The 27,136-nt window shown below is 45.2% G+C and overlaps 2 protein-coding genes across 2 annotated transcripts; both read right to left on the reverse strand.

The window, feature by feature from the left end:
* Positions 1 to 1,554: 1,554 nt before the first annotated feature.
* On the reverse strand, positions 1,555 to 13,920 carry LOC139364768 (ribonucleoprotein PTB-binding 1-like). The gene is made up of 14 exons (XM_071101823.1): positions 13,579 to 13,920; positions 12,127 to 12,193; positions 11,496 to 11,965; positions 7,830 to 8,021; positions 7,600 to 7,720; positions 6,875 to 6,975; positions 6,304 to 6,382; positions 5,785 to 5,972; positions 5,563 to 5,641; positions 5,313 to 5,452; positions 4,804 to 4,875; positions 4,524 to 4,646; positions 3,865 to 3,924; positions 1,555 to 3,761 (listed from the first exon to the last, which is right to left on the reverse strand). Exons 1-14 carry the CDS (start codon positions 13,891 to 13,893, stop codon positions 3,627 to 3,629), a joined length of 2,142 nt encoding a protein of 713 aa, XP_070957924.1. The 5' UTR covers positions 13,894 to 13,920; the 3' UTR covers positions 1,555 to 3,626.
* Positions 13,921 to 14,474: 554 nt separating this feature from the next.
* LOC139364767 (non-receptor tyrosine-protein kinase TYK2-like) lies at positions 14,475 to 27,033 on the reverse strand. The gene is made up of 24 exons (XM_071101821.1): positions 26,874 to 27,033; positions 26,080 to 26,288; positions 24,171 to 24,294; positions 22,259 to 22,391; positions 21,950 to 22,113; positions 21,361 to 21,745; positions 21,055 to 21,240; positions 20,629 to 20,786; positions 20,439 to 20,556; positions 20,117 to 20,300; positions 19,837 to 19,955; positions 19,121 to 19,294; positions 18,762 to 18,849; positions 18,364 to 18,491; positions 18,028 to 18,163; positions 17,500 to 17,651; positions 17,227 to 17,377; positions 17,005 to 17,096; positions 16,655 to 16,847; positions 16,303 to 16,421; positions 15,868 to 16,040; positions 15,637 to 15,754; positions 15,368 to 15,478; positions 14,475 to 15,274 (listed from the first exon to the last, which is right to left on the reverse strand). Exons 2-24 carry the CDS (start codon positions 26,261 to 26,263, stop codon positions 15,134 to 15,136), a joined length of 3,531 nt encoding a protein of 1,176 aa, XP_070957922.1. The 5' UTR covers positions 26,264 to 26,288; positions 26,874 to 27,033; the 3' UTR covers positions 14,475 to 15,133.
* Between the last annotated feature and the right edge of the window lie 103 nt (positions 27,034 to 27,136).

The raw sequence follows: 27,136 nt of genomic DNA on the forward strand, positions 1-27,136 counted from the left end.
CACGGTGTGCCCTAACCCAACGGTTTGCCCTAAGACCACGGTGTGCCCTAAGACCACGGTGTGCCCCAACCCAACGGTGTGCCCCAACCCAACGGTGTTGCCCCAACCCAACGGTGTGCCCTAAGACCAACGGTGTTGCCCCAACCCAACGGTGTTGCCCCAACCCAACGGTGTGCCCTAACCCAACGGTGTTGCCCCAACCCAACGGTGTGCCCTAACCCAACGGTGTTGCCCCAACCCAACGGTGTGCCCTAACCCAACGGTGTGCCCCAACCCAACGGTGTTGCCCCAACCCAACGGTGTGCCCTAACCCAACGGTGTGCCCCAACCCAACGGTGTTGCCCCAACCCAACGGTGTGCCCTAACCCAACGGTGTGCCCCAACCCAACGGTGTTGCCCCAACCCAACGGTGTGCCCTAACCCAACGGTGTGCCCCAACCCAACGGTGTTGCCCCAACCCAACGGTGTGCCCTAACCCAACGGTGTTGCCCCAACCCAACGGTGTTGCCCCAACCCAACGGTGTGCCCTAAGACCACGGTGTGCCCCAACCCAACGGTGTTGCCCCAACCCAACGGTGTGCCCCTAACCCAACAGTGTGCCCTAACCCAACGGTTTCCACAAGCAACCTCATCAGCTCTTTTTCTGCTGTAAGACAAGGAAACAGTAAACCAATTTTATTGGACAAGCTCAGGTAGTAGTACTTCCCAGTGTCAAAACATTTTCACCCAACTGGACAACCATGATGTCCACAATACAATGTACCCTAAACACCAGTCATAACTTCCCCTCCTATTACCCACTGACTAGTCAGAGGGAGAACTGGGCAAAACTAAGAGTTAACATTTCCACTTTTTCCATACTCATGTCAGTCTCTCCATTGGGATTTCTCTCCATTTCGTATTGACATTTATCCTCACAAATCTCACTGGGTTTGTGTTTATTGATAAGAGTCATATTTAAATCTTAACCTTTGGAGTTGACAAACACAGCCATGGCTTTGGGAGGCTTGGGAGTCAGGCTGCGTCAACCAGGGTGATTTTCCAGAGCCACGTTCACCGAGTAAAAGAAGACATCTTTCTGAGTGTGCAACTCCAGGACTGTAATGTGCATGTCGGAGAGATGCTTTGTGGCCCAACTGCACAACAGACCCAGAAACAAGAACATAACTATCCTCACAGCCGTCCTACGCAGCAGTCATGACAGAAGCCATACTTGGTCAATTTGTATCTGTATTCTGAAGCCATCTATTGTATCACTGATTTACCTTGACAGTGGTTTCAAGGTAGTCAATGAAAACATCAGTTGATGAATAGCAGAATTGGTGGTTTACGAAAGATTGAAAAGCAGTCCTTGTTCATAGGGTAGACCTACAACCAAAAATAAGTGCAGGTCTGCATGCCAACCATCTGGTATTTGGAATTATGGGGTTGCTTTAAGACCGTTATTATAACCCAGTAGCACGAGTTCAGGACTAAGTTTATTAATTTGACGGTTAAGGATTATGGAGGTAATGTTATAAATAACATAACCCAAACGGGGACTAGAGAGCCATAGGGGTAACAATCATTTATTTACAAGTTTGACCTGTGTTCCTCACTTTTGAGAGGTGGGGGGGGGCTCAGGTGTAGTGGCTGTCAACCAAACTTTGCAAGTCAGTGTTTTCCTGAGTTAACTGAGCATAAAAACGTAACACAAGTGCTGTCTAACAGCCAGCCTATTGACCATGGAATTAACTGACGACAAAAAGTTTAATTAAATAACATTTACTTGCGCCAAAACAGACACATATGGCAGTACAGATGACAGACAGCATGTATGAGGAAAAACAAAAGCAATCTTAATTCATATCATCGAGCAGCACCTGTTGGTCTATACAGAACATGGGGAAATCTACCACCAGACAGGTGGCTGCACTTGGTAATGGTCACTAAAAAAACACAAAATATTGAGCAGCAGTTGCAATCTTAAAACAGACCAGAGGCCAAAGATATGATTGAGAAAACAAGAGTTTAGGACTCAGGAAATGATCAAGCTTTAAAGTATGTACAAAGGGATGTCGTCAGAAAGCCCACAGAGGGGAAGATGAGATGACAGAGGGAGGGGGGGGGGGAACTGTTAAGGCTCAAGTGTAATTGCAGTTCCCATTAGAAGTCAAGAGGTAATGGTGATCACAATCAAAATGTCAACCAGATTATTCTTCACAGACTAAGAACTCAATCACTGACCAATCATAAGCTTAATTTCCATGCAAACCTTCCGAGGCAGACCTAGTAAACACCTGTTAAGAGTCCCTGGACACTCCCATCGTATTAACACTTCAGATTGGAAGTCAACTTCTCCTGGACTGGAAAACTGAATGGAAATTCTACCCGTTTCAGTTTGTCAACCATCAGTGTGAAACTGTCAAGCTTGATTTAATTTCAGTTTAGCCTGAGGATCAACAGCCCCCCCTGCTGGTCTACAGGGGAGGGACAGCCACAGGGGAGCCAACCTAGCCATGGCTCATTAATAAATGATAGTACAGTTAATTCATGTTTAGGCTCTGGGTGGACAGAGGCCACAGATGTCCCTGCTTACTGTCATAATCTGTAGATATTAAAGTCTGGATAAGGCACAGCTACCATCCCCTCCGAACGAACAAGAGCAAATTAGGTGCCATGGTGGTTGAGATGCAAATACTCAGCCGACAAAGAGCTCACATCAACACAGAATATACAAGATTCTGCAGACAACAGAATGGGGGGGGAACGAGTGAGAACCGTAGAAATTCAACAAACCTGGAGAATTGTGATCTGCCCGTGTCCTCCAAGTGCAACAACAAACATTCAGTGTAGAGAACAGGCTCCCAAATGAGACGGAGGGGTGGAAGAGTGAAGGGTTGAAAACAGCATATTCCAGACTAGTTGTGTAAGGGGACAGTTCTTCTAAAGGACTGAAAGACAGTACTGCTACACAGATCTACGTGAATCCAAGGCCTGAATCCTGTCCAGACAGTCAGTACATAACCCCTGTAGGAGGAAGGCGCGCAAAAAAAAATTAAAACATCCCATCAAACAAAGTAATGAACTATATACAAAAATATCGGGAGGCAAAACGTTTTAAAATAGAAACCCGTTGACACCATCACAACAGGAAGAAAAAACTAATACAAAATATAAAAATTAAAATACAAAGTGCTTAGCCAATCAATGAAGGGAATACGCAGAAGAAAAAAAAAAGACCTGAAATCAGATGTTACAATTATTTTCTTATAGTACAAGGTAACTCCCAGTGTGTTAACAAAGGGATTTCCTGATAGAAAAAAGACAAAAAAAAAAAAAAGGATAAAACTTCATTTACAAGCACACTGAAATCATATATTTACAAAAAAAAAAACATCAAAACTCCCATACACTGGCAAGCATTATGTCCCGATTAGCGACAGGCTGCAACCCCAGCGCGCTCCGGGGGGAGGGGGGGGGGGGGGGGGGGGGGGTCGCTGGCAGGAACACAAGTGAGAGACCACTGGACCGCCAAGCCCAAACCTAAAAGCTGATTGATTGGAGGAGCTCCGGGGGGGGGGGTAATGGAGCCATCTCCTGGCTGTTAACTGGCATCTCATACAAGAAGCGTTGATTGGTTTCCATTAGAAGATACGCTTGCGTTTCAGGTAGGAGTCAGCATAGTGGCCCCCAAGGCCCTGGGAGTGTTGTCCCACGTAGCCCCCTTCTGGGCTGGGCTCTGGAGACGGGATCAGACGCTTGTGACCACCAATTGGAGTCTAGAGGGGGCAGAGACATAAACCACTGTAAATGCCATGGTGAAAAATGGAGACAGAACAGGAAATGGCAGACCAACCGACAACGACAAAGAGGCACACTGACCTTCATCCCCAGACCAGAAGGGTACATGTTCGAGTGGCTCAAAGGAGGCATGCCCACAGCCTGAACAGACAAACAGTGTTCAGGGATCAAAACAGCACCACAATGCATTGGTCTCATCTAAAAAAGGCACAATGTACGTTTTGATCTTCAGTAAAGACGGGCGGCTTGGGTCTTTGTGAGCGCAAAACTAAGAGGAACAACCAGGTACAGTAAAGCCCGATCGATCCCTTCAACTTCTACACAGTCCACTCAAACAGAAAGATGCAATATCGAACAGCCGCATGGGACTTCACAGGATTCTGCTACAAAGACACTGCAAGACACTCATACACCATTTAGTTTGTCATCGTTCTGCCAGCATGGCTACTGTGGTTATGCAACCATGTGCGGCTTCAAGCATACCAGATAATGTGTTGTCCGCATTCGTCTGAGTGGACCAAGGACACGCAGATTAAGCCAATAACTTTCACTTAACATTTTCAGCCCAACTGTTTCATAACTTAGATTGTCCCCAACATGGGTGCTAGGCTAGCCAACAGATGTCAAGACCTCTCCGCTAAGTCTAAATAACAGAGGGCAGCCTTTATATTTTGAGCAGACACTCAACCCTCATTCGATCTGTTGATTACATTGGGAAGGAAAAGTGTGTGTTACCCTACCTTGTTGAGATGGCTGGAGGGGAGGCTGCCGGGGCCAGGTGCCACCGAGCTGTAGTAGGAAGACGAGGGCGGGCAACTATAGCGGGAGGAGGCCTGCTCACTGTAGCCGGGGTGACCAAACCACTACAGAGACATTCATCATGTTATTCTATGCTGCATGTACAGTTATACATGTATATATTAAAAAGTCAGACTACAAAGGGGAGTGGAAATTGAAAAGGCAAGAGGTGCCACAGCTTGAAGGCTGGATGTGAATAGTGGAGATGGTTTAGTGTCTTACCTGCTGTCCGAACTCTGCCAGAGCTCCAGTGTCCAGAGCCTCCTGCTGTTCATAAAGATGGCCCAGAGGATCCTGGGAAGAGAGGAGCCAGACGCCATTAAACCTGCTGCTCATGTAACCAAGTTAAGGTCGTACCGTACTCTTACTCCACAGCTGCAAGCTTTTTGGTGGCACATCTGGCTAGTACGTTGTCAAGCTGGCAGCCCCGTGTTTGCGAGGCGAGGACCCTAGGTTCAAACCATTGTGAGGACACGGTAGCCAGACAGGGAGGAAGTGGTGCTGATAAGCAGGCCCACTGTGTTCCGTCACACTAGAAAAACATCCATGCACTGACTGGGCAGCCAGGGAGGTAAAAAAAAACACAGGTGGCCACAATGACCTTAACCAAGACAGCAGTGTCCTCGGATATCAAATAAACATCAATGAGCAGACATTCTATCACAACATCAGATGAGCCAGGCCAGGCAGTAGGGCTGGACATTAAAGGTTAGAGGATAAGGGGGACCTACCTGGTGTATTGGGGGGTAGTCTGGGGTGTAGGACTCCTGGTAGCGCAGCCTGTAGTTACAGTGGATGTTCTGTGTGCGCTGGTTGGATGAGTTGCCTAGCGCTGGTCTCTTCCTGTAAGGGTGGGGCCTGCAGTTGGTGCCTGAGTGAAGGACGGCAGGAATGGAAAAGGAGAAAAACCCTACGGGTCAGTACAGGGAAGGAATCAGAGTCAAACTTCACAGTATGCAGACAGTAGGAGGGGCAGCTCACCTGATGGGAACAGGCTGTGGACATTGAAGGGGTTCTGGGGAAGATTCCCATCATTGGGAGGGTGTCCTAGAATGGACACCTATTGGAGAAGACATTAATAAAAATAAAAAATAAATTAATATGGGGACTTGATGTTATGTAATGAGGCACAATGACTTGAGCATGCCTGCTAGTAGGGACAATATTAGAAAAGTATACAGAGCATTTTAATCATCATCATACCCCAGGTGCTGTAAGCCCCTCTGCCCCCATCACACCACCCAGGTGGGAGATGGACATGCCCTGGAGAGTGGGAGAGGGGTTCTGGGAGAAGCTGGTAGGGGACTCTCTGCCCAGGGGGTGACCCATAGAGTGGGGGTTTAAGGGGCACATAGGGTCTGACTGGAGTCCCAGGGATGGAACCACACCGCCTGGGGACACGAGACAAACTTATTAATATAACACCCCATCACTGCAATGTAGAGAACCCTGAGATCACACTGAAAATCAACACCAACACAGTAAATAACCTAGATGTAATAAGTACTGCCCAAATCCACGACATGTGTAAAGAACCTGCAATGGAATCACTAACAGAGCAGCAGGGCTAGCATAGCATGCATATGCTCAGCATCAATGTAGAGCATTGCTCTATGTGATAAATAAGTCAAACTAGAGAAACGGCCACTAGTGAGTTGTATAGGCAATACAAGTAGACTTTAGACATGCCAATAAAGAATTGTGATGAATGGAAGGCCAAACCTTGAGGCAGGTCTCCCAGCAGATGGACTCCCTGCTGGAGAGGCATAGCAGCCAGAAGGTTGTCCCCCATCAGTCCTGCCTGTAGGAGACACGAGTTAAACACACGCTTCAGTGACCCACAAGATGCTAATAGTCTACATACCCGATATTTACTGAACCAAAATGTCACATTAAAGAATTATGTCAGTCAGAATTCACAGTAAAACACTTCAAAAACAAACCAGTTGCATATTAATATTACTAGAAAACCACCTCAAAAAGAACACAGCAGAAAGAAACGCTTTCCCGAGGGAGAGCATTTACCAGCTTTGGTTTAGGGAGCAGTCCCTTCACGACAAACCTATATCTACCACACACACGCTCAGTGATCACTCACACAGGGAAGTAGTCGATTCTCTTTATTGTGCAGCACCTGAGCCCAGAGAAGATGATTTCCCAATAAGGCTTGCTGATAGTAGAGGAGAGAATAAAGTAGGAGAAGTGTGGATGAGAGACTAATGAACCAACAAAAGAGGGGAGAGGAGCTGGAGGAGAGAGGTGGTGAGTATGCAGGGCATGGTATGCAGGGTACCTGTTGAACTTGGGCCTGGTTCTGGAGGAGGAGCTGGAGCAGAGCAGCAGACAGGGCGGGGTTAGCCAGCAGCGGCATGGTGGGAGCAGCACCAAGGAGACCTGCAGAGAGACCATTTGACCGTAAGACCTGACAACCTATTCATTCACCATGCATTTAAAGGTGCAATATGCATCCTTGTTGCTAAAATTCTAATAGTTTGCCTAATTTCAGTTTGTGGCAAAACAAGCAAGTGTAGAGAATCATTGTGTGATCTTAACTGATGTGAAATATATTTTCAGCTGGTGTACAAAACAAAAAGAAAGAGACAAAACCAAAATCCTTAAATGAGAAGCATAGAAATTGCACACATAGAAAATATCTACCACTTCTTAGACTTCCTTACAATGAGAATGACAGAGCTATAACTCACATTTCTATGTGAATTTGGTCAGGTCGCCAAGAAAGATAACTATTGTAGCTTAAAAGCACATGTCAAACTCATTCCACAGAATTTCTACAGCTTTTGGCTCCTGCTTTGGACTTGATTGATGAATTAAGGTCTAATTCATAAGGAACTCACCTCACCTGGTTGTCTAGGTCTTACTTGAAAGGAAGAAAAAAACAGCAGACACTAGGTCCACCATGGAATGAGTTTGACACACCTGCTTTAAAGCATTAACAGCAGGGTAAGAGACTCATACCATACATCGTCTTCCTTTAGGAAATGGCATGATCTTACTCACCTTGTTTCCTGCCCTGGGTGAGGGGATTGAGCAGCATCTTGAGGGTGGCAGGGTTACTGAGGCCTGTGAGGATCTGCATGGCTGTGGGCTCAGGGAGGAGACCTTTCCCTCGGTTCAGGGCCTGTGGAGAGGGAAGAGGAGCACCATTCAGAACAGTTGTTTTACCACAGTAACATAAGGGAGCAATAGTTCAAACATATGGTCTGGTGTGGCAACCAAGAAGTCTTTACCATGGTCTGGGCAGCGATGAGGGCAGCCAGCATGCTTCTTCCCGGGGGTCCAGGGGCACAGAAGGAGACACGGATGTGGGTCCCACCTAGCGCCCTGCCGTCAACCTCTCTCTGCACCTGCTCAGCCATCTCTGCCGAGGAGAACTCCAACATGGCAAACCGCCGGAAACTGTCATCCTGGCCCTGAGCCAACTGAATAAAGGAAAATTAAGTTAAATATGCGTTCCTTATGCAATCAGTCCAAAACTAATGACTACATTTGCCATTTAAATAGGTTTACACAGAATCCAGTAATATTAAACATCTTGACATTTTTTTTTAAAACACCATCCACACTGATTTCCTCACCACAATTAGTAGAAAGGAGTATTTGATACAATGGTAGAGACTAGAAGTTGACCGATTATGATTTTTCAACGTCGATACCGATTATTGGAGGACCAAAAAAAAAGCAGATACCGATTAAGCGTCCGATTTTTTAAATGTATTTGTAATAATGACAATTACAACAATACTGAACTAACACTTTAACTTAATATAATACATCAATAATATCAATTTAGCCTAAAATAAATAATGAAACATGTTCAATTTGGTTTAAATAATGCAAAAACAAAGTGTTGGAGAAGAAAGTAAAAGTGCAATATGTGCCATGTAAGAAAGCTAACGTTTAAGTTCCTTGCTCAGATCAGGAGAACATTTTTTTTATACACATTTTTTTTTACCCTTTATTTAACTAGGCAAGTCAGTTAAGAAAAAAATCGTATTTTCAATGACGGCCTAGGAACATTGGGTTAACTGCCTGTTGCACACAGAGTCAGGGTATATGCAACAGTATGGGTCGCCTGAAAGTTGGTGGTTCCTTTTAACATGAGACTTCAATATTCCAAGGTAAGAGGTTTTAGGTTGTAGTTATAGTATTTTTATAGGACTATGTCTCTATACCATTTGTATTTCATATACCTTTGACTATTGGATGTTCTTACAAACACTTTAGTATTGCCAGTGTAACAGTATAGCTTCCGTCCCTCTCCTCACTTCTACCTGGGCATGAACCAGGAACACATCGACAACAGCCACCCTCGAAGCAGCGTTACCCATGCAGAGCAAGGGGAACAACTACTCCAAGTCCCAGAGCGAGTGACGTTTGAAACGCTATTAGCGCGCACCCCGCTAATTAGCTAGCATTTCACATCGGTTACACCAGCCTAATCTCGGGAGTTGATAGGCTTGAATTCATAAACAGCAGAGCGGCTAGCAAAACGCACGAAAGTGCTGTTTGAATAAATGCTGATGAGCCCTCTGCAGCATACCATCACGCAGTCAGACTGCTCTATCAAATCATAGACTTACTTATAACACACAGAAATAGGAGCCGTAGGTCATTAATGTGGTCGAATTCGGAAACAATCTCGAAAACAAAACATTTATTCTTTCAGTGAAATACGGAACCGTTATGCATTTTATCTAATGGGTGGCATCCAGTCTAAATATTCCTGTTACATTGCACAACCTTCAATGTTATGTCATAATTACGTAACATTCTGGCAAATTAGTTCGCAACGAGCCAGGCGACCCACACTGTTGCATATACCGACTGCGTGCAATAAATACAAGAGAAGTCACAATTTCACCTGGTTAATATTGCCTGCTAAGCTGGTTTTATTTTAGATAAATATGCAGGTTAAAAAATATATACTGCTGTTTATTGATTTTAAGAATGGCATTGATGTTTATGGTTAGTTACACGTTGGAGCAACAGTCCTTTTTCGCGAATGCGCACTGCAACAACTATATGCAACGCAGAACACACTAGATAAACTAGTAATATCAACCATGTGTAGTTAACTAGTGATTATGATTGATTCAGTTTAAAGCTAGCTAGCAACTTACCTTGGCCTCTTACTGCATTCGTGTAACAGGCGGGCTCCTCGTGAGGCAGGAGGTTAGAGCGTTCGACTAGTTAACCGTAAGGTTGCAAGATTGAATCCCTGAGCTGACAAGGTAAAAAAATCTGTCGTTCTGCCCCTGAACAAGGCAGGCAACCCACCGTTCCTAGGCCATCATTGAACATAAGAATGTGTTCTTAACTGACTTGCCTAGTTAAAAATATTAAATAAAGGTGTAAAAAAAGGGGGGGGGGGGGGGAAGCCAAAATCGTCATCCAAAATTACAGATTTCCAATTGTTATGACAACTTGAAATTGGCCCTAATTAATTGGCCATTCCGATTAATCGGTCAACCTCTACTAGAGACAGTAGGTGGGATTAAACTTAATCATGCCCAGCGGCATTCTGTAATATAAAGTAGAGAAAGTACTTGGGACTTCATGTTCCCAAATCTTCTCTCCAGTTTGCCACAGCTACTACTGGAGTCTCAACGTTTAAAAGCAATTACCAATCAATTCTCTCCAGTTTGTCGATCTACAAGAAAGGCAATAAACAATGTATCAAGACCAAGTGAGCTATGAAAAAAAATGAGCTTCATATTCCTGAGTTTTAACCTGTCCAATAGTTAAATTGCCTCACTCGCACTATTACGCAACAGTGTTCTGCCAGACCTCAAACTACCGTGCCCTAATGGTATATGAATGACTGTGTGCTTATGGTGCCAAAAGAACACCCCTGTCTCATTCCAGAAAGGCCTGTAGGGCCAGAGGCCTGCTGACTGACACCACCTGGGAGTCAGATGGTCATCTCCATAGAAACCAGCAATGCTCATTGCTATAGAAACAAGTGGCCACAGGAAAAGCAGGTCAAAGGTGAGGGCTCGAAAGCCAGATTCATACAAAATACTCCCACCTATAGCGACCTCCTTTATGTGAACTGCCCAAGACCCTGTCATCACTATAGATGCCCCATGTTACATAACACAACCATCTGAACCTTGCAGCACAGCTACCTCAAACACACTTGATCAGTGTAAACAAAAGCAGTTGCAGTGTTTCCCCTACATGCACTTAGCAGCAGTCCACCACTGTTTTTAAATCATGGCCACCACTGAAAAATTGTAATTAATGTAATAAAAATATTTCAGGATGGTAAAACAGTCAGTGTCAACCTGTCAGTGTCAACAATAAAGTATGTAGACAAGACAATGGAGCTCTGATCTTTAACTAACAATCAAAGTATAAACAGTCCGGGACAATCAAATTTAAAAATGTCATTGCATTGGCACTCCATTGATTTTGTTATACGTTTGAGTCACCCAGATCGCATAAGAAAAGGGTATAAGCAATGGCAAAATGTATAATTGCAAGAAATTCTCTAAAACTGCCCATTTCCTCTGCACAACGGCAAAATGTGTAGAATTAGCTTTAAAACAAAATGGTGTTTGAGGCCAAGAGGGCCTCTAATACCGTGCCATTAGCCATGCACACGCTAACTCTGCCACCGCTGCTTCTAAAAAAACCTATGGGGAAACAGTTGGAACAGCTTTCATGACTAACAAAGTAAAAAGGTGTGCCAAAAGTACAAGCAGGTATGTTCTGCTTGCTACTAGAGTACACTGGAGCCACTCCAATACAAATTGAACTGAGAAACGCTAGTAGATATATACACTATTCATTAGAGGCAGATACACATGTTAAATCCTCTGAAAATATCAGTATCAAGTTTGTGTGAGAGGTCGTTGGAGTTCCTGTGCGCGTGTTCACATGTGACTGACCTGGCAAAAGATGGGTGCGTGCGTGTCGGCCAGGGCATTGCCGAGGTCCTGAGCGGTCAGTAGGCTGGGGGGCAGACGGTCCACACAGAGACACCTGGAGTGCAGCAGGGGGTAGGTGAGGGAGCCCACCTCAGTCCAGTGGACGTACAGCATCCTGGAGCCCAGCTGCTTCCCCAGCAGCTCAGACTTAGCCCTAGCCGCAGAGTCCTTCTTCATGTACTCCACGAAGCCGTAGCCCTTGGAGTGGCCAGTGGAGGCGCTGTGGACCAGGAAGCAGCGCTCTAGGTTGCCGAAGGGTCTCACCAGCTCCTCAAACTGCTGCTGGGAGAAAGCGTGGGGCAGGTTGGCGATGCACAGCAGCGCGTCAGTGGGCTGCAGCTGCACAGAGATCTCCCGCTCCCGCAGCATGTGCTGGTGGAACTCTTTGATGGCACATTGTGCCTGCTCCCCATGGAGCAGTGTGACAAAAGCTGAGGGGAGAAGAGAGAATATGAGCTAAGACTTTGAAGAACTATGTGGAAGGTTACATTGCTCAAAATAGGAAGAGAGTTGAGGAATCTGTTTGTCTAGCTCTGTCAGAGAGCCTGCTGCATCCAATTAGTCTTACATTTATTTCAGTCTTTTTACCTACCGGTTCCCTTGTATTTGTCCACAAAGCAGTACTTCAAGTCATAGCTGCGCAACAGCTCATGTACCTCCTGAAAGGGAGAAAGTGTGGTGAGCTACAATCAGTGTTTCCCTATAATTTTTTTCCACAGAATTCCAGTCAATATTTTTAAACGCCCTCCTTGGCCAGAGATGCCCTACCAAACGCCCTACCAACGGTGTAGGCATAAATTCTGCTTAAAACTAAGTGTTAGACACTACAATCACTTGAAACCATGACAAACTAATGTGATGTGTGAACATCCCTAATCTAAAGCCATCTGTTGTGTAGCTTTATCTATATGTCTATTTTATTCACTGACTTGCTTTTCCATTCATTTTGGGGGGGGGGTCGAAGCATGTTGCTATCAGTTTAAGTGTCCAATTAGGGATAGTGTGACATTGACAAGTGCTTTCCACAGCAATATTTGAGTATAGACCATCTGTAGTACCTAAATGCTCAGAAGTATTGATCAAAACAATTTAGGATGATTGCTTTTGTTTCAAATTGCCAAAGACCAATTTAAGCAAAGTCAGCCCCAGCTTATCGGGCAATGGTGGAAAAAAGTTGCCCATTCACTGTGCTAGAAGAAATGTTGTTCCACAATGCTTTGCCTGTTCCACAAACGAATCGCAATGCTGTCTAGCATTTTCTGAAAGCGGCTACGTTGCCTCTACACCTTCAACCCTTTGTCACTGCTACTCACGTTCCCATCTCGAACTCCCAATATGCACCAGGCAAACAATGAAACGCGCACAGGCCACAGTTCCCCACGAGTCAAGCATGTTCCAACTTAAAAAAAAAAAATGTTTCACACAAAATGTTTCAGGGCCATGAAGTTTGTTTCAATGAGGGACATTACCTGAAAATAATTTAACGACAGACTTTTGAACCAGTCACATACAATGTATGGTCAATCCATAGCCTGACAATTACTGGTCAAAACAAAACAAACAGTTCTGCTAACGTTAGCAACTAGCATTGCCTTTCCGCACGAGGATTTTTATTCTGCACTTTCAACTTGTCCATCAACCACGCGTGATGCTGGAATGGGCAATTACAGCCAGGCCGTGAATAACCACCAAACATCACCTACCACGTAGCAATACTTTAAGAGCGCAAATAGAAGTTTATTGGCGACATAATATGGAACTACGATTAGTTCGCAAATCATTGTTAGTTCCTAGGAAACTGTGCTAGTTAACGTTAAGATAAGATAGCTAACTAGAATAAAGACATCACCAGGAGTCAGCGAACTCCGTTAAATTACTGGTAATATAGCTAGATGTCAATTTCATGGCACGGGTGTAGTTATTTATCTTTTACATAACGTTACTAGATTAACGAGCTGCATCCTAGGCTTGATCTGATGAAATTACTGACCCGCGTTAGCTTTTTAACGTTACTGAAAACTAAAAAAAAGTTTAGGAAACGTACCTGATTGCTAACATCGGATGGCAGGTTTTTTATTATGATTTTCCGGCGATTGTAAAACTCTCGACGAGTTCTGTCCAAGCGACTCTCAATCTCTTCAGGGCTAAGCGTCGTCAACTCTTCATCGACCCTTCGCTGACACTCGTTGTCCGATGATGCATCCCCATCACTGGGCTCGAGTTCGGGATCCCTGGACACCCAATTCTCGTGTTCGACAGCGGGGTCATAGTTTTCGTGAAGTGGACGACTAGCGAAATTGGGCCCTGCATTTGGATTTTCTTCTCTGCCAGCTGCGCTAACGGACACCGCGGCCGCCATCACCTTTGCCTGAAAGTTTTCTGAAACTGACAACGCCGTCAGATTTGAGCAGTTTAAACAATACACACATGGGCGCAACTCGGCTTCTAATTGGACGAGAAGATGCATTTTTTTTATACCACGTCACGTCATGAGCGGGGCGGGTAGATGTAGCTTGCCTGTCATAAATCAAAACCAGTTACGCCCACTACAAATTCAACAAACCCACATTGAATTGAATTACCGGTATGAACATATTGATAAAATCACTATATAATTTCTGATTCAATAGAAGTTGAGGTGTTTGCATTACATTCAGCTGTGTATGTCCCTGATTGACAGGAAATGTTATTTTATTTAGGAAAAGCTCAACTAATAGGGAAATTATTTAGGCATAAAATCAAATTAGCTTTCGCCTCTAGGCACACTGGACCTTAGCATGTTTATCATACCACATCTGAGTAGACAGTTTGCTCAAGTTGGCAAACAGAAGTGGACTTCCCTTTGCTTTGCACTCAACTCTCCATTTTTAAAATAAATACACAATTGATCATTTACATTCGGTGAAAGTGTTACAAATGATGAACTAACAATTCACAACCTGGATTTTTTTGGGCTTCGGTCAAATTTATTAAACACCGTCAAGGGATACAAATGCTTCATTTTCAACATTCGCCCACTCAAACATTTAATACATACATAGGGAAAAACATGATATGATACAATAAAATCAGTAAATGTTTTATATTTACACCAATACAGAAATAAAGAGAAACTGTTGGTAATATACATGCCTCAATTGAAGTGTTATATTAATCATGTGAACATTATGAGTGACAAATCATGTGGAACGACAGCTCCTCTCCTCTTCTGGATAGTAAATATTTCATATGAATGGGATCCTCCAACTCGGGCTAAAATGTAGAACCTAAATTAGATCAGTCATGGAACATGGGCCCGATTCTCCTCCCGAGACAGCACTATAGCTGCCATTCAGGGAATTTCACACCTAAAAAAATAATACCTGTCACATCAAAATAAAACAAGTGCCATCACTAAGGGCTCATCTATATGAATGAATGGATGAGAATGACTAAAAACCTGAGTTCCTATTTATTAATACAAAGAGCAGTCTACTCCTTCAGAACAGACAGAGGGCACTGTGGTGCAGAGTGTGGTGTAGACTCTAGAGTAGATTTATGTAGCAAAGTGCTGAGGTATACAGGAGTAAGGCCAGCTGGCATGTGAAAAAGTAAGGTTCTCATTGGCTAATTTGGGACAGCCGCACATTGGGTTGCCGTTCGTATGTCTTGCGAATCGCTTCGATGGACGCAATGAGGGATTTGAAAGATGGCCGTCTCGCGGGGTCAAAGTCCCAACAATGCTGCATCAAAATGCGGACCTGTTCAAAACAAAGACAGGTTCGTTTCCCTAGGTGCATCTGGCTTACAGAAACAATGAAGACTGTGTAAGAGTGTTTAGCTGTATGCTTTACCTCGCTAGGACAGTCTCGGGGGCAGGGCAACCTATTGTGTTTCTCCAGCAGCTTGATCAGCACCAGCATCGTCATCTGACCCTTCACTTTACCCATCATCTGAAAGAACTTCTATAAAAAAAAAAACACACACATACAAAACGCACACGTCACAATTAATACACTCAGCAAACCGCACACAGACTGCATCACAATTATGTAAAGGGTTGGTGGCCTTGGTTAAATGGATCATGCGGATTTAGACGGAGACAGAGGGTGTCGTTTCGTACCACTGGAGGGCTCTGACGATATTCACAGTGGGTCAGGACCTCATAGAGCGTCACGCCAAAGGACCAAATGTCTGAAGAGAAGGAAAACTTGCTCTCCTTCAGACACTCAATCGCATACCTGTAAAATAAAGTCAAAGGTTACCTACCGTAAGATACCTTTTAATGCACACATCTGGACTCTAAATTAGCAGCCCAGAAGGGAAGTAATTGCTCAATGGCTCCAGGACTCACCAGAACACAGGACTGTCTCCATTCTCACGCACGCGGTAGTAAACATCTCCCTCTGGGATGTATTTGGTAAGGCCAAAGTCCCCGATCTTCACCAGATGCTCATTCTCCACCAGTACGTTCCGGGCAGCCAAGTCCCGATGGATGTATCGCTTCGAGTGCAGGTAATCCATCCCCTTAAAAAGGAAAAAAAGCCAAAAGAGCAGGAGGAGAGATGAGGGAGACCAAGGTGAAAGAGTAGCAGTTAGAGAAGAAAATAGAGTACTATAATCTATTGTTGTATAAAACAATACTCCAATATTGGATAGCAAATCTTCAACTTGAACCCAAACAGTGTACCTGCTACATAACTAAACAGAACCCTAGAAGGAATCTAGATTACATATCTTTATATTACCAGCCCCCCCCCCCCCCCCCCCCGTGCAGTGCTCGTCTCACCTGGCAGATCTGCTGTGCAAACAGGAGGCTGTGAGCCACGCCCAGGCGGTGTTTGGCTAGGTACTCTCTGAGGCTGCCCAGAGGTAGGAACTCCATAATCAGCTGCACCGTCTGCCCTCCTGTGGAGACAACGAAACAGGCATTTACAGCAGTCACTCATACATACAGACGCTACCCTACACATGTAAATGTGAACAGATGCTGGAAACCCCCCACACATGAACATGTCATCTGTAGGAAGGAGCCAAGCAAGAAATGTAATAAACAAGCATTGTATGAAAATGAGACTGCCAGTCATATACAGCAGATGGATGACAGACAGGTGAGCTTGACTGGATCACATGCCACTCACCCAGCTCAGAGCAGCAGCCCTTGTACTTGACTATGTTGCCGTGGTAAAGAGACTTGAGGATCTCAATCTCCTTCATCCAGCCTTCACTGAGATGGCTGCCTCCCTCATGCTTCAGGGTCTTCACTGCCACATAGTCCCCTGTCCCGTCGTTGGCTGGGTCATACACATAGAGAATCACCTTCCCAAAGTGACCCTGGAGACAGAGAGAGAGCACAAAGCATTCTCTCAGTTAGAGGGAGGCCAGGGAATAATGTTTTACATAACACCAGTAGATCACAAAGCACAACAGAAGATGAAGAGCACAGAGGGGTTTATAAGAGTCATGTTGTCCTGCAGAGAAATTAACTCACCTCTCCTAAGTCCCGGATCTTTTTCAAGTAGCGTTTGAGGAAAACGTTGGGGTCAGCGTCCGGGAGAGACTCCAGGGGGGATATGTCAGGATCTGATCAGAAACCAGGAGAGCAACATTAAAGCAACACTAATCAATCACGAAAATGTGGTCAATCTAAATGCTAGAAGAGGAAACGGAGAGAAACAGACTGTGATCCAAATAATAAAAGGAGAGGACATACTCTTGATCTGTAGTTCAGTGAGCTCTCGAAGCACAGTGCGGAAGGACGGCCTCTCCCGGGGTTCGTAGGTCAAACACATGCTAATGAAGCTGGCCAGTTCCTGCGACGAGGGCTCGGTGAGGCGACTCCGCGTCTCGTAGAAACGCTCTTTCTGTTGGCAGGAGAGAGGTCAGGGGTCAGCATGAATCACAGGCACGGTAAGAGGATGGCAGATAATGAGTTATGATTAGAGGGAGGAGAATTGAAGGGCAGTGACGATAGGGCTGTAGGTACCTCAGTGAGCGTGCTGCCACTCATGGGCAAATCTCCATTGTTGCAGATCTCCAGCAGTGTGGCTCCAAAGCTCCACTGGTCGGCAGCACTGCCGAATGGGGCACCGCTTGGCACACACTCCGGGGCGATCCATGGGATTCGCTCGACACGCTCTGTAGGGCATTGAGACAGTCTAAGTCAGACCAGGCTATATAATACCACTACATTCAGTAGGTTCATGAATCACATGGTCTCACAACACAAACTAAATAACCTCTAAAGCCTTCCTGCTAAGTGTCAATATGATGGCAAGTGCAAGACAACCAGGAAGTGGGCCTCACAGCAACCAGGTAGTGGTTTACACAGGGCTTCTTGTGACTCAATCTGATCTAAAAGAATGAAGACCAAGCAAAACCACCAGAGACGGAAATTGAGGGTTGACAAAATAACTCACTGTAGAGAGATTGTATTTATCATGTAGTGGGTGTTGCCCAACATGGATGTGGTCTGGTAGAAACTAACTGTTTTATTGGTCAAGTAGGAACTAACCTTCTCTGGACAGCACGTTGAGGGCAATGCCTGGATCGCTCAGCTTGATGAAGGGAAAGGTGCCTTCCTCCAGACCACGGCGAGCCACCAGAATGTTTTTAGCACAGACATTACCATGTACCAGTTGTTTAGTCTCCTGCAGTAACCAGGTGGTAGAGGTAACAACATAAAGTACATTCATGACACTCAATAGTGGGAGATGAGGGTTGGCAATACATTAACTATGGACACAAGGGTTTAGAGTTTGAAACGGGACTATCACAGAAGACAGGAGATCAACATCCTAAAAGGAGTAATCTTAGTTTGTTGTGATGTGAGGGTATCAGGCCGACTTACGAGGTAGCTCAGGGCACTGGCCAGCTGTTTGGCTACAGTAAATTTCCACTGAGGGGTGACCAGCGCCCTTTCCCTTCGCAGGAACACATCCAGAGGCCCAAACTCCACAAACTCCTCCACCATGATGTCTGCAGACAGGTCAAAGACAAGGATTATTATCTCGGATCACACCACTTACTGTTAGAGATGACCCGACACTTCACTGTATTGAGTCTAATTCAAAGGCTACGGTTTGGCTGAGAGTCAGGCTTGTGGTTGTACTGTACACCAGTCCTGTTGCCTAGTAATTCAAACAACCAATACAATTAACCTTCTGAGAGGGAATTGTCAGTGCTGAAGGAGGAAGTTGCACAGCTGAATGAGGAAGTGTGAGGTTGAGTAGTGCCATGGTGACTTACTCTCAGATCCTTTGACAGACACGCCGTGAACAAAGACCAGGTGACTGTGAGATACTTGGCTCATCAGACTGGCTGTTTCAAAGAACGCCTACGAGAGGACAGGAAATAGGAAGGATTATCAGGACATTGTAAACAAAGGTTCACATTTAACAGAGTCTACCATGAAAACGGTAGCTTCGAACCAACAAGGTAACCGTTGTGTGATTGAGGCAAACTGGGTTGGAACCTGGGATGGTGTTATCGCACAGAGCTAAAGTCCAGGCATTATCACACCGAGCTAGTCTTCAGGTCACAGGTAAGGTTACTCATCACGCAATCAATTACTGTAAGAGGATAATGATACATTAATGGTAACTCACTAACGCTATGTCCTTGTGGCTCTGGTCCAAGATCTTAAGAACCACTCGGATCTCTTTGCGATCAGTAAGATTGTTATTCCACTTGTCCTCCTCATTCTCCTCCTCCACTCCGCCCCTCACCAACAGACTGCCAGAGTAGATGTTGGTCCTGGTCCCACGGCCCAGATGCTGCTCCTAAGCACAGGGACAACCAGACATACAACCATTTTAGAAGTACTGGGTACAAACCGGATAAAGATAGAGAAGAGCATCAGTGTTCAGTAGGGAAAAATGTATTGGAATTTAGTGAAACTGGGAGGTACAGTTGCAAAGGTGTGCCCTACTGAATATAACCCAGGTGAAACATACACAAAGGAGGGCACTGACAGAGAAATATATAGAAGAGAATCAAATCAAATGTATTTATATAGCCCTTCGTACATCAGCTGATATCTCAAAGTGCTGTACAGAAACCCAGCCTAAAACCCCAAACAGCAAGCAATGCAGGTGTAGAAGCACGGTGGCTAGGAAAAACTGCCTAGAAAGGCCAAAACCTAGGAAGAAACCTAGAGAGGAACCAGGCTATGAGGGGTGGCCAGTCCTCTTCTGGCTGTGCCGGGTGGAGATTATAACAGAAAATGGCCAAGATGTTCAAATGTTCATAAATGACCAGCATGGTCAAATAATAATAATCACAGTAGTTGTCGAGGGTGGAGCAAGAATGCCCTCTCTCTCACCTGGGTGATCTCCTTGTCTTTGATCTGATGGAACCTCAGCTGAGTCAGACAGAGGGCCACAGAGTCAGGCTGAACACACTGGTCCGCACCCTGCCTCATCACCAAGAGGTTGGACAGTTCTGCAGCACACAAACACTCATTTAAATACAGTATAGGAAAACATGGACACACAACACATCCTTACAGAATAACATCTCTGTACATATGTTGAGCTGTGGTATGTTAGGGGCAGAACAACACCAATGCACATCTATAAAAAACACATCACACACAAACTAACCTGCAGGTCGGGGTTGGCAGCATTTCTTCACAGTGAAATTGTCCGTGCCAGACTTGAGCACAAAGGTCTTGAGGCTGTCGGTGAGCTCCTTGACACTGGAGAACTCCCGGTCCCAGCCTTCCAGAGAAAACACTGAACCACTATGCAGGATCCTGAACTGCTTGTGGATTGCAGCTTGTCCATTCTATAGAAAGCCAGAAAAGACACACACATGCATCCAAATATATAACTTCTAATGACATTATATTGCTTTTCATATTTTCAGACTCTACATTTTCCATGTTCCTCATCCTTCAGGGCTTGGGTGCGGAGGCACGTTTACCTGACTCTTGTTTAGAACAGCTAATATGATGCGGTGGTAGTCGAGGACGCTCCAGCGCACAAGAAAGGCTCCCTCTTCAACTGCTTCCTTCCTCAGTCTCTGCAGCACAAAGTCATCACTGAAAAAGACAGTCAGAATTGTAGTGGGAGCCAGGGCAATGTGTGTGTGTGTGTGTGTGTGTGTTACTCACTTCATTGGTCCATGGAGGCCATTGGTGGCACTGAGCACTACCCTGGGCGGAGCCACCTCGTGACACAGGTAGTGGTGTGCGTCTGCAGTAAGCCGGAAGTACCCGTCCAGCAGGGAGACGAAAGACAGAGCCTCAAGGATGGAATTCATTTGAACCTCCTGCACACATATACACATATTATCCTCAGACAACACCACCTACACACATATCAGTCAGATACTCCGCTTCCGTACAGACATACATCATATAGTAAGATGCAACTTCACACACTAACCTAACTTGAGATCTGCACACTTGACTTAGGTTTTTGCATAAATCATGCAATGTTGTCAATGGGGGATTTGCACAAAACATGGAGCTACGTGTGTGTATCTCAAGATCGGTTTGGGGCCCAACAGAAAGCAGTTGAGAGGCAGGTGCTCGAACCATAGAGAAGTTGTCCTGTTTAATGATGCTGACGTTGGCTCCAGTGATGGTGATGTGGGAGATTTCCGGGAAGTCGCAGAAAGACGTCCATGTGTCAGAGGATTTAGGTTCTTGCTGGAGGGGCGATTGCTTCACAGTTTTCCGATTCCCTAAGTAATCGTTCCCAAAGTAACTGTTGGCCTGGGCCTAGAATGGATAGACACAACTTACAGAGCATCCCACAGAAGGCACACTACGAGAAACACAAAGGCACAGTTCTAACTAGCAGTCAAAGAGCTTGATAGACATCCAATGAGACAGAAATACCTTCTGCACTGTGATCTTCCTCCACTGAATCCCCTTGGTACCAGACACCATGACCTCATGCATGACCTGAGGGCCAAAGTTCCCAGGGTCAGAGGCCCCGTGGGCGTGGCTGGTGTGGAGGTAGGAGCCGCTCCCGTCGCCCCCGTCCTTCCTCAGCTCCAGTTGGGCCGCGAGGAAGGTCTCGGTACCGAAGCAGGGGGCTAGGTGCTCCAGAGTAGACAGGTATTTATACATGACCTCCTGGGAGCCCAGGCGTCCTAAGTCCACAGTGTGCTCCTGGAAGGTCCTCACGAAGTCAGCAAACACACGCCGGATACGGATCTTGGTCAGGAAGTTGTCCCTCGCTATATGTTTGGAGAAGGATCTCGGAATGCAGCGCAGGAAGCTACAGTATGGCAAGGGGAATATGGAAGTCAATCAAAACATTACGGCTGCGTTTGTAAAGGCACTAGTTTCCCTCTATAGTGCACTAGTTTTGATAGTGAATAAGGTGCCATTTTTCAACACAGCCTCAGACTATAGTAATGTCTGAAACCTTGTCAAAGCCCTTCCTAAACAATGCACCCATCCCCTCTGACTCATGGCTTACCTGACAGACTTGGCCACTTCCTGTAGCGTGCAGCCTGAGCGCAGGGCCTGGTGAGAGAGGTGCAGCACAGCCATCCCCAGACTCTCATTCTTAAAGTGACTCAACTCTTCCTTTCCTTGAGCATCCTCCATCGGCGTGACATCATTCACAAAATCAAACTTTGCCTAAGAGAAACAAAAAGGGAAATTAGTTTTTTCACAATATGAAAATGTCCGTGTGACAAAGGAATATTATGTTAATGCACACTTCCACAGGAATATATGAATACAAACACATTTTGGATAAAACACGCCTCTTTCTGAAACACACCTGGCAGAAGAGGTATTCCAGGGAGGTCATTTCTAGTAGAGGTGAGCCCCCGTGCTCTGTCCCTGATCGTGGGGCATATCGCGACACTGACGGCTCCTTCTCACTCAACCCATGCCAATTCCGAAAGTAAAACCTGGGAACAGAAAGAGAAAATTCCCTATATAAATATGCCTGTACATAAAAGCATACAGTGCATAGTCTCTCTCACACACACACACACACACACACACACACACACACACACACACACACACACACACACACACACACACACACACACACACACACACACACACACACACAGTGTTAGGTTAGATTACTCGTTGGTTATTACTGCACTGTCGGAACTAGAAGCACAAGCATTTCGCTACACTCGCATTAACATCTGCTAACCATGTGTATGTGACAAATAAAATTTGATTTGACACACACTATAAAAACATTTGGCTGGTATGCCCTCCCCCTTCTGAGCGGTCAGCTGTGAATGCCCTCACCTGCTAGCACAATTATGCTGACTGGGATTTGGGTTCTGACCTTCCACAGGGTGTCCGTACAGAACAATGCTGATGCTTCTCTGGGTTCTGATGCTCCACAGGATGTCCGCTCAGAACAATGCTGATGCTTCTCTGGGTTCTGATGCTCCACAGGATGTCTGCTCAGAACAATGCTGATGCTTCTCTGGGTTCTGATGCTCCACAGGATGTCTGCTCAGAACAATGCTGATGCTTCTCTGGGTTCTGATGCTCCACAGGATGTCCGCTCAGAACAATGCTGATGCTTCTCTGGGTTCTGATGCGCCACAGGATGTCCGCTCAGAACAATGCTGATGCTTCTCTGGGTTCTGATGCTCCACAGGATGTCCGCTCAGAACAATGCTGATGCTTCTCTGGGTTCTGATGCTCCACAGGATGTCCGCTCAGAACAATGCTGATGCTTCTCTGGGTTCTGACCCTCCACAAGATGTCCGGTCAGAACAATTTTGAGGTAGTCGGGTGTGCTATTTACAGATTGGCTGTGTACAGGTGCAGTGATCAGTAAGCTGATGCTTAAAGTTAGAGAGGGAGATATAAGACTCCAGCTTCAGAGATTTTTGCAATTTGTTCCAGTCATTGGCAGCAGGGAACTGGAAGGTAATGCGGCCAAAGTAAGTTTTGGCTTTGGGGGTGACCAGTGCAATATACCCGCTGGAGTGCGTGCTACGGGTGGGTGTTGCTATGGTGACCAGTGAGCTGAGATAAGGCGTGGCTTTACCTAGCAAAGACTTATAGATGACCTTGCGCCAGTGGGTTTGGTGATGGATATGTAGTGAGGGCCAGCCAACGAGAGCATACAGCATACATATAGAGCATACATGTTTGCAGTGGTGGGTAGTGTATGGGGCTTTGGTGATAAAACGGATGACACTGTGATAGACTACATCCATCACAGAATGCTGATGCTTCTCTGGGTTCTGACCCTCCACAGGATGTCCGGTCAGAACAATGACGATGCTTCTCTTTTCAGGGTTTTAATTTCCTTTTCCTCTCTCTTCACACACTTCTGGTCATACAACATGAATCTTGACTGGGAGTGAATCTTGGTGGAATAGTACTCGTGTTACTCCGAATGATTTGTGATTATTTTGATGCACGCACCACATTCAGGTATTCTTGTTGCTGTCCACAATAAAAAAATTGACCTCAGAAATGTGCGTCTTCTTTCTTCGGACAAAGATAACACTCTGACCTGAGTGGGTGCAGTGTCCAGTTGCGCCTTTCCAAGAGCTCTGATTGGTTGGGAACGGCAGGGCTAACTAAGGTAGGCTGAACAGCCAAACTAACGGGACTCAAGGGAAAATGAAGGGAGTGTGAGGGAAATCTAGGTAGAAAGGAGGGGACGGGATGGCCTTTTTTAAACACACACACACACTAACCTCATGCGATAATGGAGTGTCAGGCTTGTCTGCTCTTCTGGGTTGAAGAAATGGTTGGGACTGTACCAGCAGTGGGATTCAGGGTCATACAGGGAAAACAGGACATGGCACAGTGGAGTGATACCTAGGGGGACAGATATATAGGTTAAGTACACCTTGGATACACCCTTTCAATGACATACAGTGCATTCAGGAAGTACACAGACCCCTTCACTTTTTCCACATTTTGTTACGGTACAGCCTTATTCTAAAGTGGATTAAATTTTTTTAAATGTAATCAATCTACACACAAAACCCCATAATGACAAAGTGAAAATAGTTTTTTAAACATTTTTGCAAATGTAAATTAAAAAAATATATATATATACCTTATTTACATAAGAATTCAGACCATTTGCTATGAGACTCGAAATTGAGCTCAGGTGCATCCTGTTTCCATTGATAATCTTTGATCAATTTTATACAACTTGATTAGAGTCCACCTGTGGTAAATTCAATTGATTGGACATGATTTGGAAATGCACACACCTGCCTATATAAGGTCGCACAGTTGACAGTGCACGTCAGAGCAAAAAAACAAGCCATGAGGTCAAAGGAATTGTACATAGAGCTCTGAGACAGGATTGTGTCGAGGCACAGATCTGGGGAAGGGTACCAAAACACTTCTGCAGCTTTGAAGGTCCCCAAGAACACAGTGGCCTCCATCATTCAAATGGAAGAAGTTTGGAAACAGGACTCTAGGACTCTTTGGCTGCCCAGCCAAACTGAGCAATCGGGGGAGTAGGGCATTGGTCAGGGAGGTGACCAAGAACCCGATGGTCACTCTGACAGAGCTCTAGAGTTCCTCTGTGGAGATGGGAGAAACTTCCAGAAGGACAACCATCAATCAGGCCTTTGTGGTAGAGTGGCCAGATGGAAGCCACTCCTCAGTAGAAGGCACATGAAATCCTGCTTGGAGTTTGCCAAAAGACACCTAAAGACTCTGACAATGAGAAACCAGATCCTCTGGTCTGATGAAACCAAGATTGAACTATTTGGCCTGAATGCCAAGCATCACGTTTGGAGGAAACCTGGCACCCTCCCTACGGTGAAGCATGGTGGTGGCAGCATTATGCTGTAGGGATGTTCTTCAGCAGTAGGGACTGGGAGACTAGTCAGGATCAAGGGAAAGATGAACGGAGCAAAGTACATTGTTGATGAAAACCTGCTCCAGAGCACTCAGGACCTCAGACTGGGACGAAGGTTCACCTTCCAACAGGACAACGACTAAGCACACAGCCAAGACAACGCAAGAGTAACTTCGGAACAAGTTTCTGAATGTCCCGATTGAACATCTCTGGAGAGACTTGAAAATGGCTGTTGAGCGACGCTCCCCATCCAACCTGACAGAGCTTGAGAGGATCCACAGAGAAGAATGGGAGAAACTCCCCTGATACTGGTGTGCCAAGCTTGTAGCATCATACCCAAGAACACCGAGGCTGTAATTGCTGCCAAAGGTGCTTCAACACCGTACTGAGTAAAGGGTCTGAATACTTATGTAAATGTGATATTTCAGTTGTTTTTTTTATACATTTACAAGCATTTCTAAAAACCTGTTTTTGCTTAATCATTATGGGGTAATGTGTGTAGATTTATGAAGAAAATAAATGATTTAATCAATTTTAGAATAATGCTATAACGTAACAAAATGTGGAAAAAGTGACGGGGTCTGAATACTTTCCCGAATGCCCTGTAAAACCCAGATGCCTGGAGTCATCAACTCAAACACACCCTTACGGGTGCCAGGCTGCCAATGTCCTCAAACAACAGAACACCACACAGCTAACCTGAATGCCCTAAATTACTGCTCAATACTCAAACAAAATATTGTTTCTGTTTCATTAAAACAATAAATGGCACTTGTTCTTACCCACAGTCTGTGCTGCAGAGATTGAAAGCTCCTCGGCTGTCACTTTACCCTCTGTGTGGGTCAGATAGCGCTCCCCTCCCTTGGTCCAAAACAGATAGACATGGACGCCTGGTCCCTGAGGAGGCTCACACTGGCCTGTGGATGACCCTGTCCTGGTACTCTTGGAGCGGCCACTTCGAGACATTATGGACCAGGCTGAGTCACTACACCTGTCACAGGGAGGAAGTAAGAGAAAAGTATTTCCCAGTAATCAATTACATGGTAACAAATCCAGATAACAATAAGGACATGGGTTTTATACTTTATACGTGGGTTTTTGTTAATATCAACGACAAAAATATACTCAAATACAATGTAAGCCTTATTGTAGCAAGTAATCACATCTGGATCAAATAGATTTGTTACCATGTAATTGTTCAGCATTATTACCATGTTCTGAGAACTCGCGATATGATCCAATATTTTATAGTAAGGCCTTCCGGGTATTGCACATGAATATCAGTAAAGACGAACATTTAACGATAACATGACACGAAAATCCGGATTTAATTTATCCAATGTTCCTACATTTTCAAATATATATTCTCACCAATACATTAATCACTTCGTCATCGACCTGATTGCTCACGGAGATGGTGGAATATAGCCTACTGTGTACTGTAAACAATTGTAAACCAGAGGCATAAAGCCCACTTCCTATAATTCTGATATAGTATGCTTTATCCGCCAATGCTGGAATAAACCCGGGTATTTGTAAATTGTATTGCACATTTGTCAAACTACAGGTTTCTTACCATTTAGTTGCGTCCCTAAAACGTGTAGTTAGAAAATCCAATGCAGGTTGAACCGAAGTCCACTCTTATGATTTCTTAAAGCGTGTTTCCCCTACTCCTACGCATTCCCGTGAAGCGCACAGATAGAGAAGTCAGCTACAAGACGAAAACACCGAAAGACATGTTTGGCCACTCCCCTTGAACCAGCTGTACTACAGTAGGCTTGTGGGATAGCTCAAATCAAATCGTATTTGCGTCGAATATAACAGTTGTAGACCTTATTG

Source organism: Oncorhynchus clarkii, chromosome 13, assembly GCF_045791955.1.
Source record: "Oncorhynchus clarkii lewisi isolate Uvic-CL-2024 chromosome 13, UVic_Ocla_1.0, whole genome shotgun sequence".
Taxonomy (NCBI): Eukaryota; Metazoa; Chordata; class Actinopteri; order Salmoniformes; family Salmonidae; genus Oncorhynchus; species Oncorhynchus clarkii.

Coding starts and splice junctions, on each gene's coding strand:
- LOC139364768 (XM_071101823.1), bottom strand. CDS start 13,893: ATGGCGGCCGCGGTGTCCGTTAGCGCAGCTGGCAGAGAAGAAAATCCA. Junction 11,966..12,126: donor GGACAAATACAAGGGAACCG/GTAGGTAAAAAG, acceptor TTCTCCCCTCAG/CTTTTGTCACACTGCTCCAT. Junction 3,925..4,523: donor CCTCCAGCCATCTCAACAAG/GTAGGGTAACAC, acceptor TTGTCTGTTCAG/GCTGTGGGCATGCCTCCTTT.
- LOC139364767 (XM_071101821.1), bottom strand. CDS start 26,263: ATGTCTCGAAGTGGCCGCTCCAAGAGTACCAGGACAGGGTCATCCACA. Junction 21,746..21,949: donor GAAGTGGCCAAGTCTGTCAG/GTAAGCCATGAG, acceptor GCCATACTGTAG/CTTCCTGCGCTGCATTCCGA. Junction 18,850..19,120: donor GCCACAAGGACATAGCGTTA/GTGAGTTACCAT, acceptor GTCCTCTCGTAG/GCGTTCTTTGAAACAGCCAG.